Genomic DNA, 19,777 nt, shown 5'->3' on the forward strand with positions numbered 1-19,777 from the left:
CATGACTTATAAACCATATAAAATTATTCTTTAAAATTATTGTTTTTATATTCCAAGCAACTTTAACTAGAGAGCAAGTGCGATCCAGTCCTGCATTTTATTCTATAGTGACTTTGAATTTTATCTTTTCTAAAAAAAAACACCCTTTCATTCAGTCTAATTCTGTAGACTCTTTAGAATTTAAGTTCTTAAAACAAACGAATTTTTGTCACAGTGTTTTGAATTTATTTGAAGACTCTTTATATTCTGCAATGCATCAACTGAAAATATATACATATACCTACATATGTAATTGTTTACACAATAGACGGTTTTGCATAAAACAATCATAAGATCATTTATATGAATTGAAGTTTTGCTCCGTTACATTTAAAAAAAAAATATTTAAGAGTAACACAGAAATAAAGAAATTTCATTTAATATTTTTAAGGCAACACAATCAAAATTTTTTGCATTTATTCACATGACTTCTATGAGTGTATCGCTCATATATAAATGCTTTAGTTCAAACAAAAGAGCTGAGCACAAAACTTGATCTTCTTCTTCCTTTTAATTTGAATCTATTAGCCGCCTTCTTGTAGACAACTTAGGAGTAGATAGTAAGTTGATATAGTTGTACAATCTCCATAATTTCTTCAGCTCCATTTGTCCTCACAAGAAGCTTCTCAAAAGATACAAATGCTTTAAGCCAGCTCTCAAAGCAATAGATTCGCTATCATATTTAAAGTCACTTATAATTAAATAATTAAAAGCATGGGTTTTTTAACACTTTTTTTATTTCATTTTATTTCATTAAAAGAAAACAACTAACTTTAAAGAAAATAAAAAAAAAAACTGACTGGAGGCCCCCAAAACAATTTACAACCCAATTCACCTTCCCGATGAGTGGGTACTACACTTTTTAACTAGATTTTTTTTTTCTTGACAGAAGAAGGAAGACAGAGAGACAGGTAGAGGTTTAGGAAGAAGAATGAAATAGCTTGAAGATCAACGTTGGTGGTGTTGTGTTACGATCTGATGTCCTTACAAAGTACCTGGAGCTGGTTGCAAGTTAACTGAAGCAGCTGATTGCAAATGTCCTGGCAATGGTGCAACGTGAACAGCTCCACGGGTCTTAGCGACATAAGTACCTTCAGCACCAACAACAACTGGAGCTGCAGCGACAACAGCTGGAGCTGCAACAGCAACTGCTGGACCTTGTTGTAGAGAGATAGCGCCTGGAGCAGCTTGAATTGATACAGCACCGGGAACTGTTACAATACCAGCTGGTCCTGAAACGGCCAACAATGGGCCTGGAGCTCCCAAGATCACAGATGATTGTGCGCCAAGGGCCAAAGCAAGCACGACTACGGCAAATACGGCGAACTATAATAAAAACTTTTGTAATAATCCTAAAGAATTCGAGAGATAAAAAACCTTACCTTCATGATGCTTAAAGGTGTTTTGGTATTTTTTTGGACTTTTTAAGGTCTTAACTGGACTACGATTGAATCGTTACTGATGCTTCTCAATGCATTTGGTAGAACTTTTTATACCAACACGATCTCCAGATTCTCGTGTACTTGTTCTTCCGTTCGTCAGTCGCAACATAGAAATAGGTTAGCCTGGCTGTCAAGTGATCGCATTCCATAACAAAAAAAAAAAAAAAGAAAAAACATTCAATGCCAGGAATCAAACGATGTGGAGGCAGCTTTATAATAAAATGCAAACAACTTGTCAATATTAATCGCATTTTTATTATTATTTTATTTATATGTCAATAATTGCATCGAGTTAATTGGGCGTGTCTGAGAGTGTCTGTATGTCTGCATTTTAGCGCGGTGGCGACTCCATCAAACTTGTGTTCGGAAATCCAGTTCTTTCTTTCAAACTCGTTGCGGTGGCCTAGCCAATTGCAGTGCAATGTTGACAGTTTGTTTGGGTAATGCTGGCATTTTTCTACCACAGACCTCAGGAGCATTGGTGCGAATCAACAAGCCGCCAACACTTTTCAAAGCGCCAGGTGAGATTATAATTCATATAAACCAGGTAGCAAAGTTGCAAAAAGACAAACAAAAAAGTTATAAAAAATGTAAGTGACGAAATCAAGTGTAAGGTTGAAACAAGTTCTCTCCAATCATAGTCGATTTTTTTTTAATTGATTTGGGTGTAACACTAAGGTCAGCCGCAAACATGTGCGATTCTGCGGTTGCATTATGAAATTCCAATCGGGAATTGCAGAACGTTTTTTTTGTTTTGTGTTTATTTCGAATTGTTGTCGTCATGGCGCGCACATATTTTTGTGCCAAGAATTGGATGGAGAGACATCGATTGATGGTAAAGGTGAATTATTTGTCTATGCAATTGGGTTAAGACAAGCACGCCGCGTTGTTGTCTTATGTAATTTGTTGAGACTGTTGGATAGGACAGACATATGGAGTTGGTCTACATTAAAGTGATTAGTTGATTTGTATTCTTTTCAAGAAGTTTTATGACTTTTTTGTTTTAAGTTGAGGAATGTATTTAATTACTCAATTAATGTTTGTTATTTCCTGATAAAGAAGAATGAAAATGTTTTTTTATAAGTGAAAAAATGCTTTCGTAGGGTTTTGTGAAACTTAACTTGATCAGTTGTTTTAAGATTTTGAAAGAAAACGGACAAAGGAAAAGATTTTTATAATAATGTTGAAAATTTTAAAATAAATGTAAATGTTGAACATTGAAAGAATTATTACATTACATTACATATTAAACTAGTCTGAAGATAAATCTCCGGACTAGAAACACTGCAGCTTCGGAATCTAGGTCCATTTTGCTGATACAACACAAGACATTAATACAACACAGAAAGACAAAGAGAGAAAGAACGAGAGAAGAACATACAACACTGAACTACGTGGCACAGAGGAGGAGACATAGTTGAAAATTGTCTCATGTTATCGCACAGGTGGCTTCAGTTAAGCTGGCGATTTAGAAAAAACTTCTGAGCTGACCGCTGGGTTTGAACCCACGATGTCTGGCTCTGAAGTCATCCATCTATTCCTCTGTGCCATGGCCACCTGCAAAACTGAAAGAATCAATTGTTATGATAATCTTGTATTGATTTTGATTTCTTAAAAAAAAAAAATTTTGATCCTTATATTGTGAAGACAAAGGCTAGATCAGTCATGATAAAAAAAATAAACAAAAGTAAAATAAAGTAAAAAAAAAACTCTAACGTCAAAGCTTTTTATTGAACACAAATAGGAAAAATTTAAAATGTTATTTTTTTAAGGGCCAATTTTTCAATAGTCAGGTAAACCTCAGATAGAGCTCATTCCAAGGAATAAAAGTTTTTTTATATTGAAATTTATTCTTCTGCAAGTCTAACTGACGATTGAAAAATCAGGGCTAAGGAAATCATAAGTAGTTAGTGTAAAAAAATAAAATCTATTTTTATAATTAATTATTAAACACCGTTCTAAATGGCCTTATTCACAAAACCAAGTATGCTATTTGAGTTCTTGTATAAAAAAGAATTTTTAGAAAAAAAAATTTCGAAAATCGTTAACCCTCTACTGCATGAATTATGAACGAAATGATATAAAAAATTTTTTAACAATTTTTTTAACTTTATTAGGGGTTGAAAAAAGGTATTACATAAATTTTTTTATTATTAGGGGTTGAAAAAAGGTATTACATAAATTTTTTTATTTTTTTACATATATATATACATTTTTAGAAACATAAACCATATATGGGTTAGAATGCAGCAGGTCAATTTCCAGCAAACAATTAATAACCCATATATGGTTTAGTATGCATTCAAGGTATGTTTTGTAAAATATGTTTTTATTACATTGGACTTTCCTTATTCATGGAATTTATTCAAACTCTTTCTTTTATCATTGTTGCAGAAGAACACCTTCCATTTTCTACATGTACACAATACGTTTTCAGTCCCGAAATTTGATATATTGGTGTTTTTGTTTGCAATTCAGGGATATGGTCGATGTTTTCAGTTAGTACTGAATTCAACGGCTTTTGCCCTTGGTTGTTGTGAGTGAATTGGAGTTTCGGGATTAGATGTGGCTGGACTTCCGTGACTTGTATATAACTCCCTCAGCTTTGTTTTGTTCCATTTCTGCTTTGATCACATGCCAAAGCTGAAGGGCATCATCTTTTTCGTGACATTTTAGGTGTTACAAATTTGCAAAAGTGCTCGGCGATGGCTTGTTTGATGTTAAAAAAGGCCAGAATCTGAAGCTAGATCGTCATCACTTCGAAAGCCATCACCAGTTTTAGCATTAACACACTTATTTTTTCCATAGAAAGTCTTCCAATTCATTTTACAAAAAAAAAAATTCCCACAAAAATCAGTAATGTAAGTCGCCAACGCATGATAACCCATATATGGTGTTTTTTAAAAAACGCAAAAAAAAAGACAAAAATTATTAAAAAAAAAAAAAAACAAACTTCTTAAAAGTATAATGAATTCATACGAAACTTATTTTTAATTGGATGCAACTTACTTATTTCTTATAAAAAAAACACTTGAAAAGTTCACACTTTTATTCACTGATTTGCACTTTAGACATGCTCTTGAAACAATGAGATTATTTCAGAATCACGACTCTCTTACTGATAATAAAAACCGGTTAATTATAAAAAAATAGACATAGTTTTATTAAAGTTTTTTCTTTTTGACATTTGGTGCAATATAACAAGAATAAATCGATATGAAATCGATAAACCATATATGGGTTAGTATGCGGTAGAGGGTTACGTTTTCTATTTAATAATTTTGTATATATAAAAATTTTCCAACATTTAAAAATAAAAAAAAGTTGGTATGCCATTTTTCAGAAAATATTATTCAACACATAGAAACGAAATTTTGGAAAAATTCATCAGTTTTCAAAAAATTGATTTTTCAAAAAAAATTTGGAAATAATTTTTAAAATCAAAAAATGTAGGTATTTTTTGAATTTTTTAAAAATTGTTATGAAATCATTTTAATGTTTCTGTACCTATAAAAAATTTGGCTGAAATTGGCTTTGTAGTTTTGGAAAAATTCATAAATTAAAAAAAAAACAAAACGGTATACAAAAAATATTTTTTGTATTTTTAAGGAAGATTTTATGTTTTAAACTACACACAAAAATCTTAATAAAAAATCTTTAGAGTCGTTTTTGAAATAAAAGTTAACTTTTCAATTTCCGTTATATGACAGATACTGTTAGTTTCGGTCCTAAAAAAAATTTCAATTTTTCCTATAAGGAGTTACTCAAAACTGTTAACAACCAATCGGGTGCTTCGGGGTTTATACAGTCATGTAAAATTGTTATCACCTTGTACCGATATCGCAAATAAAAAATTTAATTCTTTTAAGTAATCCAAAAATATTTTTTTGGAATTTCGTTCTAAATTTTAAAATTATTTGCCACTGGGAAATCAACCAAAACCCTTATCCACCAATTTTGAAGCAAATTGCTTGAGTGTTTTAGACTGCAGCTTGATAAAGAAACAGTCAGACAGGATTATTGTGAGACCCACTTTTTTAGCACATTCATTTTTTAGCTATGTGTTAGAACTTCCATTCCCGTTACGAGTTTTAAATTATTTGATTATCTACCTCTTGTGTGGATTGGCCAAATATATGTCAAAAACAAACAAACAAACTCTAGCAGATTTGAGTTTACATAAGCATTTGAACTCTTCATTAAAAAAAGAACCCAGAAGGTCAAATCCACAAGGAATTCAATTTGAAAAACGAAACCTTTCATTTTTTTGTAATAAGTTTTCTTGTCTCTTTGATCTTTTCACTTTTGTGTGACAAAAAGTTCATAACAAAAAAAAAAGCCCTTACTACTATTTGACATCCGAACATATCAAATCTTGTGTCATTCTCACAGCATTTAACCTTCCATCACTCTCTCATAATATAATATTAGAGCCGTCAAAGGATTCCTTAGAACAAGCCTTCCAGTCACAATTTCTTTCTCCATCATCTACTCATCTACTACTTTTTTTTTTTTCTATTTTATATGAGTTGACTATTATGTATATAAACCGACAAAGGGGTTTTAGGGCTGAATTTCCCTTTCAATCATTCATCTGAAAATCTCAACGATAGAATCTCTCTATGTTCTTCTGCAGCTGCTCCAGCTCCTGCTATATTGCTGGCGGGATATTTCCTTCCGTCAATTCTCTCTCTTCCCATCAGCCAGCATTCACATTCGTATACGAACAAATACGCTCCATTTGCATATTGAATATCGTGTCTTTTTTTTTGTGTTAGGTTTTTGATTCCATGCAACTCTAAAGCTTCCCATTTTCTGCTAAAGCCGCTGCCGCCATATAACAATGCCTTCTGCGATTTCAAGAGATTGCTGATGTTCTATGCTCTCTATAGAAAGCATCATCATACAAAAGGCAGAAATACATAAAAAAAAAAGAGTTGAGGAAACGCAAAAAAGGATTCCCAATAGCCCAAACCACAAATATGAACGTCAGGCCATCAGGTTGTGATGTGTCTACTCTACTCTATCGCTGTGTTTCTGTCTCTTTTTTTTTTTTTTTTTTGCTCTTTCAAATCTGGAACTACGAATCATAGATAATAATCCATTCATCCACCCTGCAGACAAAAGCAGCGCTGCACACTGTTTTGCCATGCCGATGCCGACTGCCGGTTTTCGAGATCCGGTGAAATTATGATGACAAACGGGATACAAAACTATTTGTTGTCAAAGCGAGGAAACGCGCGTTTGGCAAATCGCTTCGAGGCACGTCGATTGACATTTATGAATTGAATATTCATACCGACATGACAGTTGTGATTCAATCCTGTCAATTAGATAAACGGTGGCGGCGTGATTTATTCAAGCCTTTGGGGCAGCAGCGGGTTGAGTTGGTGCTTATATATCCATCCAACTCAAATGACTATGGTGAACAACGACAAATCGTGTGTAGTTGTAGTAGAGCGCGACATATAAAAAAAACCGGAAGGAGAGGATTTGCTATTGCATTGTTGTGTGGATATATGACTTTTAGAGCAGCGGTAATGACAACTATAGATACTCTTTGTAGTGTTTGGCGGGAGTTCTGTTAACTTATTCTCATGCTTATGGGTGTTTGACAAATATGAACAGAAGTTGATCTCTGTTTTGTAATAAATAAACAACTTGAGTTTGAGCTGTGAGGAATCGTGTAATGAGAAACACGAAAACTGTTAACTCGTAGCGAACGGATACAGGTGCAAAGGTATAATATGGTGACTTCCTTTTGATTATTATGAATCCGACAGAAATAAAGCCACCTCTTCTGCGTTTTTCGGTTTCTTTGATCTTTTTGAACATTTATAATTGTTGCAATATCCCATGCAACTGTAATGTAAACTTCAAAGCTGTGAGCGTTTAGTATATGAGAATGAGTTAGGGGAGTTGAAGGTTAATAAAACAAGTGAATCGTTTATTTCAGAAACAGCATAAGTCCATGAGCACTAACTTTTCAGGAGCAACAAAAAAAAACTGTTTTTTATGTTATAACTCCACAACACTTTAAATTTAGAGTATGACGATTTATAATCTAGCTATGACTCATTTAAAAACCTTACAAATATAAACTTTTTTTTTAAGTCTTAGCGGGTTTTTAAGACCTTAAAGTCGCTGGACTTATGTCGTTTCTTCTCAAAACGAATTTTTGTTGGTAAAACTTTTGTTTTCATCTAGCTATATCTTTTGAACCCTGCTTATGATATTAATGAATAAAATAGCAGTAGATAGATTAAATATTTACCTCTTTATTGATATATAATTTTAAAGCTTGCTTGTCATGATGGCTGCCAAAATAATTAAAAACTGGTAAAATGTCATATATTCAACATTTAAAAAAGCTGCCACCGCAAGAAATCTGGCTAGAACTTTTGAACCCTGCGTTCAATTTTAATGAATTTAATAGATGTAGATAGAGTAATTCCTTAACAGCTAAAAAATACAAATCTGATAAAAAGTAGTTTTTTAATTTTCAATTTTCTCAAAAACTAGAAGGCATAGAAGCATATAATTTTCAGAATTTGATTATAAATTAACTGAGGCAGTTTATTTCATTGATTTATTTCATATTTAAATTTACAGTCTTGGCTAAAATAGTATTTAATTTGTTTTTTTTTTTTACTTTTTTTCCCAAATTTTGAATTTGAAGTTGATTATTTCGAGAACAATTAATTGCAATATTTTGATTTGAAAATTAGAATCAAGTGTACAATTCTAGCTTTTGAAAAAGGTATCATTCATAACTGTAAGTGCTGCCGTTGTTTTTTAATATTTGTTTTTGTATTTAACGTGATATTTTAGAAAATTGCCCCTCCCGACTAAACGGGGGGAGATGGACCCCCCCTCCTATAGTAAAAAATTATTGTATTAAACTCCTCTACAAAATACCGTTATCAATTCTTGTCGCCTAAGAACTTCTGATTTTTATTCCAAATTGTCCCGATTAGAAATACAAAAATATGAATAACTTTTGAAAAGGAGCAGCTAGGATTTCAATTCCAACGGATTTTGCACGTATAATCATCATCAAATACAACCCAACTTGCAGTTTTTGTCGACATTTTTGTGCAACCTATCGATGCTTCCTGCCCACCGTGAGATGTATAACAAAAGGGTGTGCGTGTCAATATTGTTACCAAAATAATTTAAAACTGGTAAAAAGTCATGTATTTAACAGTCAAAAATGTTGTCACCGGGTGAAGAATTTTCATATATTTTGAACCCTTTGCTTTCAATTTTCGTATTTGGGGGGTCTCACATACTCAATTTTTTTTTACAGAAGATGAATAACTATATATATAAATGATCAAAAAAAAAAAAAAATTTGGGAAAAATGGACTTATGCTGTTTCTGAAATAAACGATTCAAGTATTTTAGATAAAATGGTCCCAAAACACAAGTAAATGTTTGCCGTTTTGAAACCTTCATAAATTTGTGATATAAAAACTCTTACAAGGACAGTTCCTCTGGAATTCAATGTGAACATGAATTTATTTCGAAGGAAAAATTAAATTTGACACCATTTTTTAACCGACTTCAAAGAAGGATGTTGTTATCAATTTAACTGTACCGACTTTTTTACTTGCTCTATAGGGCAAGTATTGGTTTCGTGTAGAAAAAAAAAATCGAGGTTTTAATCAAAACCAACATAACGATGATGGAGAAGATCAAAAAAGTGGTTTTCGTCATGCCGTCCGTCGGTCTGTGCGTCTGTGCGTCTGTGCGTCCATCTGTACATCGAGCTAGGGCCTAAACGGATGGATGGATTTGCTTGAAACTTGGTACAGATGATTTTTACGTAATTCCCTAGGACCATTTTTTTTATTTTTTTAATATCTCCAATTTAACGCATATCTCCCATATAACGTTTTCGAGATATTTCAAATTTCTCGAAAACGGCTCTAACGATTTCGTTTAAATTTGGTGTGCGCAGTACTCTTATTGATTCTAACAAAACTGCATTTTTAGTTTTTCTCAAAAAATGCCGAGAGCGGAAATATGGCGTTGCCGTTTTTCAAAAATTGACATGTTTTTTAAGTTCATATATTTCATCAAAGCATAAGTCAATTTTTTCAAAATTTACAGACATCATAGGTATTGAAGTGTAAAATGTAAAAAAAATTAAAAAAAAAAAAGTTTTTCAAAAAATATTTAAAAAATTGAATTTTTTAACTTTCGATTTTTTTTTTTTTTTTTATTTTTTTTTCTCCACAAAATCTTAAATTTCCAATAGATATTTAAGATAAAGATGCTTTGAACTACAAGAGCAAGTACGTGCGACCCAGTCGTGCATTTTATTTTATATGCATTGCGATTTGGATACGAATATCTTCTTAACGGTTAAAGCAATCAATTTGATGCCAAGGAATTTTTTGTAGAACGTTTAAGCCCCTACAAAAATACATCTTGTTAATTTAAAACCAATGAAGTTTCAGTGAATTGGTAAATGTTTAAAAGTAAAATTTGTTTTTATAATTTTTTTTTTAACTTTGACCTCGAATATCTTTAGAATGATTAGATTAATGAAAAAAGTTAATAAGACCTTTTTTGTGGAGAAATCTGTTTCCTATAAGAATATGTTATGCGCGTTTGATTATTATAATTTTTCAATTTGTTACAAAATTAAGATGAAAAAACGAATTTTTAAAGATTTTCTCTATTTTTGGACTTCAAATATCTACTAAACGGTTAGATAACACTGGTCGGCAACGGATATAGAGCAAGAACCAAACCCTACTTTTCGAGAGGGATTTTGTGTGCTGAGTCCGAATCTGAAGTCAAAATTTCACTGGCACGTTACGTTTTTGAAATAATTGAATATTAATAGGTCAAAAACGCGTTTTTTTGTTATTTTTTTTTTTTTTGTAAAACTACTTATGCAATCTCAAAACGCCGTATTAACACGTCCTAAAGGTATTTATATTTTTTCAAAATTATTTTTTTTCTCAAAGATATTGAAAAAAGAAATTTATGATAGATATCTCAAAATTTTGATTATTTTTTTTCAAAGTAATGAATGGTTTTTGAATCAGATTCCATCTTGCGTCTACTGATTTTGACTTATAAAGAGCAATATATTACAGAAAATATATATTTTTGACTAAACATAAAAAAAAAACTCAATTAAAAATTAGTTTTTGAAGCTTTATAGCGAAAATAGTGATGAGTATAGCTCAAAAACTAGACGTGATAGAAAAAATCTGTAAACAGTTTTGAATTCAGCACACTAAAGTCAATCAAATTTACCTTATAAAGTTCTTGCACCTGACTTTTTTTTAGTTTTTTGCTGACCAGTATAATTGAAAAAAGTGTGTAAGGCCTTTTTTGTAGAGCGTTCAATTTTCTACAAGAATATGCTAAAAAGTCAATTAATAAAAAAATTATAATTTTTTTTTTCGTAGAAGCTTGATGTAAAAATGGAAAATTGCGAAACGGAGGACCTTCCCATTAATATAAAGAGCTCATATTTGGTGTGTATATTCTAGAGGTGTCTAGCAATCGATTTTTCGGAGAACAAAATCGAAAAAAACGAATTTTGACCCACCCTAATGTATATTTTTTTTGTTTTTTTCAAGGAGTTTTTTTCAAAATTAGGTCTAAAACTTAACTCATTATCAACACTCCATACCAAAAAATAAAAAAAAAACAAAAAAAACATAGTGTCACCATCAACTGACACTCACATCATGATGGCTATCCGATGTTATGCCAACATAAACTCAATTGAAAATTCAGAGATTGTCTGAAGTTTTTTTCTTTTTTTCGTTAAACACAAACTCACATAAATTTAAAAACAAAACAAAAAAAAAAAATAAAACAAAAAAAACAAAGAAGAAGAAGATAAAATTTTATATCCCATGAAAATACTTCACATACCAATGTCGACCACAACACATCACATCCAAACACACAACACACAACACAAACAATATGATGTGCCACTCAGATTGGTAACATCCTGGCAAAAAGAGAGAGAGAGAGTCACTTGCCCCCTCCACCAAAATGTTGCCCTGGGCATGAATGACATGCAATTTGACGGCGACAATTTTCGCTGTGCGTTCATACATAATGACACAACATCACACACAAACACACACACACTCACAGGATAGGGATATCTATCCAAGCTACACCACACATTACCCCCAATTTTAAGGCAAGGAAATTGCTTTTGTCAGGAAAGTGACAAGGATATGTTGCGAGGGCGTCAGTCCGTTGAAGTATCAACCGAAACAGTCAGTCGTCGTCGTCGTACTCGACACCACTTGATTAGATGGTTCCAATGGAGAAATTTAGTGGCAAGAGAGAGAACTCATTTAAGTGTCAAGAAGATTAACCCAAACGAAAAATGAAATATCCCCTCCCCCAAAAAAACAGAGAGAGAGAAAAAAAAAGGGAAAAACCTAATTAAACTTAAAATTTAAGTGGCAAACCCTTTTTCTTAATTATGCCCCCTGGGGTCCAAAAAGGAGTAAAAAAAAAATAAACTATACAAAAAGTTGTTTTATCTTCTGTGTTAGCATCATTGCATCAACCCGTCTGATGATGGTCGGTCTACACACTAAAAGGTTACATAATGTTGTGGGTCATTAGAGCAACTTGCGGGTTGATGTTGTAACTTCAATAATTATTTGAAAAACTTTCTCCATAGTCAAAGTTTTTTTTTTTTTTTCCTCTCGAAGAAATAATTTATTTCAGAGTCAATTAAATAAAATCGGGGGTCGTTTGGGGGGAGTTGGCAATTATTTATGCATACGAGTGTGTTTACATATTAAAAAGGCTGTGAGATAATTATTGTGTAGACGACTCTTGGAAGTCCATGTTGCATTGTTTTATTCAAAAAGTTACAAAAACTAAAAAAGTAATTAACAAAAACAAAAAAATTGGTCTACCGCAAACAATTTAGGGAACAAGAATGTCCTAGGCTAACGGTATCCTTAACTAGATTGGGTGGGGAAGAATTAGGTTCCATTTTCATCACATTTCGATATTTACAAAGTTCCTGGAGCTGGTTGAAGATTGACTGATGTGGCAGATTGAGTGTGTCCTGCCAAAGGAGCAACGTGAACGGCTCCCCGAGTCTTGGCTACATAGGTGCCTTCAGCTGCGACAGCGACTGGAGCGGCAACAGCAGCAACTGGAGATGCAACAGCGACTTGGATTGGTGATTGAGCGACAGTCACAGCAGATGGAAGTCCTTGAACTGAGATGAGATTTGGCACCTGAACGGCGACACTGGATGGAAGTCCTTGGATGACTTGACCTTGAATTGAAACTGATCCTCCGGGAACTACAACAGATCCCAGTCCCAAGGGTCCTCCGACTGATAGAATGGGACCAATACCTCCCAAACCAAGAGGGATGACAGATGATTGGGCGCGGAAGACCAAAGCAAGCACGACTACGGTGAATACGGCGAACTGTAAGAAAAGTTTATGGTTATCAAAATAGATCCTTAAATCCTTTTTTACAAACCCACCTTCATGATTGCTGGTTGGTTTCTTTGGAGTTAATTGACTATATTCAGTTGTAAACTGGACAACGATTGAATCGCTACTGATATCTGTCAACCAACAAAATACCCCATTTATATAGTCCAAAGAGCTTTTGTGTTTTGAGTACGTTGAACTAGAGCATTATGCAAATTCTATTACATTCATAAACAACTGGCTGATAACAAAAGTGCATAAATAATACTATAAGTACACAAAACATCAGTTGTTATTAGTGTTTCCATTTTGATATATACATAAAAATGCAATTGAGAAAAAATTAATAAAAAAAATATGAAAGATTTTATGAACCAAAACAAGATCTAGTAAGATTGACCAGAGATTCAATGCCAAATCTTATGTATAATCTTGTAACCACGGAACTACTGCGTGAGTTGTATAAAACTGCAACCGGCTTTTGTGTTTACTTACCAACACAATGTGGTCAAATTGAATTTGGAGCAAACAAACATGTGGGTTATAATTTCTGATGCAAGAATTTGGACTATTTCTTACTCGTGATGGACGAAAATGAAAACAAATTAAAATAACAACCATTTGTGGGAGTTCAAACAAATCATGAATCTTTGAACCAAAAAAAAAAGTTCAAATATTTCTAGAAAGATATTATAATTTTTAGAAATTATTTTTCAATGATTAGTATGGCGTATACGTAACCTTTTTTTTTTTTAACTTAACAGAGGCAACTGTAGCTACTTGTTTTTTATTCTTATTAATTTTTAGTAAGGTACCTATTTGTTTTAATATTATTCATTTAATCAAATTAACAAAGTGAGTTTCTTTGTTTGCAAATGATACAAACGATGTTTACTGTGTTTCGAGTGCAAATTTATGAAATCACTGTGGCGTATGAGTAATATTTTTTTTTTCCTAAAAGAAATATGTTTCTATTTCATGATTAATATAGAATTTTTATGAAACTGATTGAGCTTTATTTATCATTGGTTGACTTTTTCCCATTAATTATGTATATAATGCTTGGAAATCATGTAAAAATATCATTATTACAGAAATTTGTATTTTTCATGAACAAATGGATGCATTTGAGTATAAAAATTAAAATCTTTTCGAAGGAAGTTAGTAATAGTCTAAGAGCCGACAGCATATTTTGGCAGTTTTGATATAACCGAAATTCGAGTGTGCACATATCTAGATATGCACCACAGTATATCAACGGAACAAGTCTGGCAGTGATCTTTTTCAGCTTTCCCTTGCCAGACGCATCCAAAGTGCAGCAAAAAATCAATTTTTGGCGTTTTGGTATAACCGAATAAATGATACACCAAAAAATCATAAAAAATCCCCTGATTTCGAATCTGTGGGTACCGCAAGTTTCTTTTTCAGCTTTCCCCCCGCCAGACCGCTATAAAGCATTTTTAAGTGCATTTTTCTAATAAAAAACCTTATTACTTATTTTCTGTTAGGTATAACCGTATGATGGTAACAAATTAATATTCTATGTCTATTCCAGTACTAGAAAATATAATTTTTAGCCAGCTATTTTTCAGCCTTCCCTCTGCCAGACGCATCCAAAATGCAGTCAAAAATCAACTTTTGGCGTTTTCCTAGGTATTAACCGAATAAATAATACACGAAAAAATCATAAAAAATCCCCTGATTTCAAAAATATGGGTACCAGAAGTTTTGTTTCAGCTTTCGGCCCGCCAGACCGCTTTGAAGCATTTTGAAATACATTTTTCTAATAAAAAACCTAATAGCTTATTTTCTGTTGGGTATAACCGTATGATGGTAACAAATTAAAATTTTATGTCTATTCCTGGTTTAGAAAATATGAGTTTAAGCCAGATATTTTTCAGCCTTTCCTCTGCCAGACTCCCTTAAAGGTTTCCCAAACAGGTTTTTCCAAAGAAAAAACACCTAGTTTCTGTTTTTTTCTTATAAAATTGAAATAATATTTTTTGTTTAGAGTAACCATATGATGGCCAGATATTAACTTTCTCTGCCTGTTCCTGATTTAGAAAATGTAAGTTTAAGCCAGTTTTGTTTCAGCCTACCCTCTGCCAGACGCCCTAAAAGGTATCTCAATAGTACGGGAAAGTTAGATTTTGCTATATGGGGCATGGGGGTCTGGGAACAAAATCCGAAATGCATTTTGTCTTCAGGGCTCGAAAGAGCATAAACCCAGGGATCGAAAGAGTCTAAAACCACATTTTGTACAACCGCACCAAGAATCATTTTGTTTGTCCCTATACAAAAAATTGCAATTTTTTGAAGTTTTTTGCCTACAGATCGAAAACGGTGTGTCAAATCGAAAAACCAATATTGTAACAAATGAAGGTAATTAAAAGATCTACAACTTTTACAACGAACAAATTTTTAAAAAAACGCTCAAGTAAAAGAGATATGACAAAAATAAGAAAATCACTTTTTGACGTGTTTAAAAAAAACACCCTAACTTTTAAACCAAAGGGATAATCGAAAAATGTTATTTAACATATATTGTAGAAAATTAAATTATTTCAAGTTTGTCATACCTACATTGTTTTTTCTGTAGGTTCAAAAATACGCGAGTTATGTGATAAACTAAAATTTGTATTGAAAAAAAAAAAAAAAAATGGCGGCCAAATGACTCTTGGTGCGATTGAACAAAATTTGGTTTACGACTCGTGTCTTTATGCCTTTCGAGCCCTGAAGTCAAAATGCATTTCGGATTTTTTCCCAGACCCCCATGCCCCATATAGCAAAATCTAACTTTCCCGTACTATTGAGATACCTTTTAGGGCGTCTGGCAGAGGGTAGGCTGAAACAAAACTGGCTTAAACTTACATTTTACATTGAATTATTATATAATTATTCAATGATAGAATCAATAACTTACTTAAGTAAAAGATAAATCGATTTTCATCGAATTTTTTTTTAATGTGGTTCCAAACTTTTGGCGGTGGGTGCAAGTATAATTAATTAATGACATCAAATTGTGTTTTTATAAAATAGAAGAAGAAAAATTAAAAAGAGAAAATAAGAAATAATAAATAAAACATTGATGTAATACTTTTATAAAAATTAAAATTTACCAAACAAGACGAGAGAATTCAGTAAATAGTTTAAGAGGGAAAATTAAGTGAACGAAAAAGAATTAAATACAGAATTTTGACATACAGTATTTTGGCATACAGTATTTTGAATATACAAAATTTTACAACATACAGAATTTCGACCTAAACCCAAGATGATATCAGAGAGAATTTATTTCGACGACTCTTTCATGAGCGTCAATAGTACCGTAGACGTTCAGTTTTTTGCCCTCTTAAGCGTCTTAAAATGTTTCGACCTGCAAGATTTGGTGTTGACAACAACAATCTTAATTTTAAATATAAGGTATATACAAATTTTAGTATTCTTCAACACTAAAAAAATTTATAAAAAATCATCAAAATCCGACGAGAGAAAACGAACTTCGAAATTTTATGCTAAGCATATTAACAATATGAAAACTCTTAAGGGGGGAAATCCCTCTGGACGACACTTTTTTCAATATTTTTTTATGAAAAACTGAAAGTACTTACTGAAATTTGGAAAAAGACAAGATATTACTGGCATTATTAAGTATTGAAAAAAATTTGTTTGAAATGAAAAAATAACAAAATGGCGGCTCTGGAGCCTTTCAAAGTTGACGCCTCTAGTTTACGCCATGCAATGCACAGGTCCAGGAAATCATCTTAAATCAAAAATCCGTTAGATGATATTAGTACGCATTGCATGAACCTAAATTTATTTTTTTTAAATGAAAAATAAAAATTAGAAATCAAAAAATCGAAAAAACTATGTTTTTTTTACAAAGAAGTAGTTAAAAAAAATATTTACTGTACAAATTTTATTCAACTTTTAGGTTCATGTTGTGGCCAATAAGTTAAGGAGTAATTTGCTTCAAATTTCAAGTCGATAGCTTCATTAGTTTTTGAGTTACATTGCACGGCGTGGAAAAAAACTAGTTTCGAAAAAAATGCGTTTAACGTTTTCGTTTTCGTACTATGGTAGGTTCGGAGCGCATTGGTTTCGGGACTATCTAAGCACTTTTGAGGCTTGATTTAAGGCTAAGACCACTGAAAATAGTTTCTTCGGTTGATAAATAAATTTATTACGCAAAAAAAAAATAATGCAAAAATAAAAAATTACAGAGGGATTTCCCCCCTTAATTTTTTCAAAAACTGTTTTGTGTAATGTTGCAAATAAGTTTGTACTTTTGCACAACAAATATTTTTCGAATCGTTTTTAACTGTACCTGGTATAAAAACGTTTTCTTTATTTCAGACTAACATGTAAGCGATTCAATAAATTTCAACCAGAATTTTTATAAAGAGCGTAAAATGAAAACAATTTAAAAAAAAAAATTTTAAAACATATTTTTAGATCTAAAAAAAATATACAAATATGTATGTAAACAAAATTCTATTTTTCTATGAAATTTTTCGAAACTTTGTTTTAACGTGTCTTTGCATTTGATAGGAATACCGATTTTTTTGAAAATATTTGGACATAAAAAATTGATTTTTAACGAAGTTTTGACAATATACAAAGTTATAAACTTTTTTTAAGATTGAACTAAAATTATTTTTTTTAATGAATGTTCACAAAGGAGGTAAATGCTCCTAAAAGAGCAAGTACGTGCGACCATACTATTATAAAATGTTAAAACTAATTTTATGTGAAAAGTAAGATAAGTATTAAAAGTTTTTTTTTTTTTTTTATTAAAAAAAAGTATTTTTAAATGATTTTAATGTCCAAACCATGTATTAGTACATATTACATAAATCAAGAAATAAAAAAAATAAATTGCACGACTGGGGTCGCACGTACTTGCTCTTATGCTTAAAGTAACAATAATGTTAAAGCTTTTTATTCAAGAAATTTAAAATTTGATATTTTGAAGAAATTTCATAAGTAGTATAAAAAAATTAAATCTGTTTTTATAATTAATTAAACTCAGTTTTAAATTATCTTAAAAAAAAAAAAAATATGCCATTTTATTTCTTGTATAAAAAGGTATTTTTAGAAAAAAATTTTCGAAAATTGTAGGAGCCGTTTTTTAAAAAAATAATTTTTTATATATAAAAATTTTTTAACATTTAAAAAAAAAAAAGTTGGTATGCCATTTTGAAGAAATAATTAATTTACACATAAAAACTAAATTTCAAAATTTTTCATTGATCCGTTTTCAAAAAATTGATTTTTCAAAAAAAAATTTTGAAATATTTTTAAAAAAACCAAAAATGCGTTTTTTGAAAATTTTCTAAAATTTTATTATTATCTTTACTTACACACTTTTGTATAAAAATTTTCATTTAAATCGGGTTAATTTTGTACGAGATATTCAGAAACGAAAAAAACCGTTCTATGACAGGTACCGTTAATAACGGTACAAAAAATATTTTTTTTATTTCAAAAGTTGGCTCTTATGTGTTGTACTACACAGAAAAATTTTAATCAAAATCGTTAGAGCCGTTTTTGAAAAAAATTAACTTTTCTATTTCCGTTATATGACAGGTACCGTTAGTTTTGGTCATAAAAAAAAAATTTCAATTTCCCCTCTAGGGAATCACCAAAAATTGCTAACTACCAAGTTTGAAGAAAATCACTTCACTCGTTTAGGCTGCAGCTCCAGATAGAGACAGACACACAGACAGACAGACAGACAGACAGACAGACAGACAGACAGACAGACAGACAGACAGACAGACAGACAGACAGACAGACAGACAGACAGACAGAATTGCCAGACCCACTTTTTTGGCATTCTCCATCATCGTAATGTCATGTAAAATTGTTATCTCGAGTTCGATTTTTTTTACGAATCCTAAACTTGCCCTATAGTACCTATATCGCAAGAAAAAAATTGTTACACTGTGAGGAAGGTATCATAACAGCTGACTTAAATTTTATTAATTTTTAAAACTTGGTGTAAATATTTTGGTTGGTATAAGAATTAAGAATCTATAAAGTGTAAAAAATTATTTTGAGTAAAAGCACAGAGAAAAATAGACCACATAAAATAGAACAAAAACAATAAGATTTCTCTATGGTTTTCATCCAAGAAGGAAACCTTATTAAAACAATCGGGTTTTCCTTATTGTTTTAAAATCTGCAAAAAAATAAAAAAAGATGACCAGGCTGGGAATCGAACTGGAGACTTCAAATCATTAGTCGCCCACCTTACCACCTGAACCAACCTGCCATGAAATTATTGATCGCGATTTTTGTTCTAGTGCTAAGTTGCAAAAAAAATCAACTTTTCAGTCAAATTTTAATAAGATTTTCTCTATAAAAATAATAAGAAATCTCCTTAAAAAAACCTTATTAATCGTTGATTTTAATAAGATTTCCTTATGAAATGTATGCACGGTAAAACAATATGGCAATCTGTTAGTTTTTAGCGGGTCATATTTTTCTCTGTGAGGGTGTTTTTTTTTAAGAAATGATGGAATTCGGAATTAGTACCACAAAAACTAGGAAAAAATTGTTACACAAATGAAAATTAGGTAGTAAAAATGTTTCATTTATAACAGAAACAAAAAACCCGAACAGTCTATACAAATATTTTAGGTTAAAGGGTGTTACTTTGGGAAATAGGGAAAAATCCGCGATAAGTCCGATAAAATCAATCTTTCCCATTAGAATTACAAATAATGTGAGTCTATAAATTTTTTTTATGTGAAATTGTGTTTTTTTTTTGAAGTAAAGAAAATATGGGTATATTTGAAAAAGTGTGTAATACTAGAGTAATATTAGTGGTAC

At 31.4% G+C, this 19,777-nt stretch overlaps 2 protein-coding genes across 2 annotated transcripts; both read right to left on the reverse strand.

Annotated features, from left to right (window-relative positions):
* Positions 1-873: 873 nt before the first annotated feature.
* Positions 874-1,580, reverse strand: LOC129905649 (adult cuticle protein 1-like). Its single transcript, XM_055981179.1, has 2 exons — positions 1,422-1,580; positions 874-1,365 (listed from the first exon to the last, which is right to left on the reverse strand). Exons 1-2 carry the CDS (start codon positions 1,425-1,427, stop codon positions 1,024-1,026), a joined length of 348 nt encoding a protein of 115 aa, XP_055837154.1. The 5' UTR covers positions 1,428-1,580; the 3' UTR covers positions 874-1,023.
* A 10,722-nt stretch (positions 1,581-12,302) lies between these two features.
* Positions 12,303-13,118, reverse strand: LOC129906705 (adult cuticle protein 1-like). The gene is made up of 2 exons (XM_055982591.1): positions 12,991-13,118; positions 12,303-12,931 (listed from the first exon to the last, which is right to left on the reverse strand). Exons 1-2 carry the CDS (start codon positions 12,994-12,996, stop codon positions 12,503-12,505), a joined length of 435 nt encoding a protein of 144 aa, XP_055838566.1. The 5' UTR covers positions 12,997-13,118; the 3' UTR covers positions 12,303-12,502.
* Positions 13,119-19,777: the final 6,659 nt, after the last annotated feature.

This window comes from Episyrphus balteatus, chromosome 1 (assembly GCF_945859705.1).
Source record: "Episyrphus balteatus chromosome 1, idEpiBalt1.1, whole genome shotgun sequence".
In the NCBI taxonomy this organism is placed as follows: domain Eukaryota; kingdom Metazoa; phylum Arthropoda; class Insecta; order Diptera; family Syrphidae; genus Episyrphus; species Episyrphus balteatus.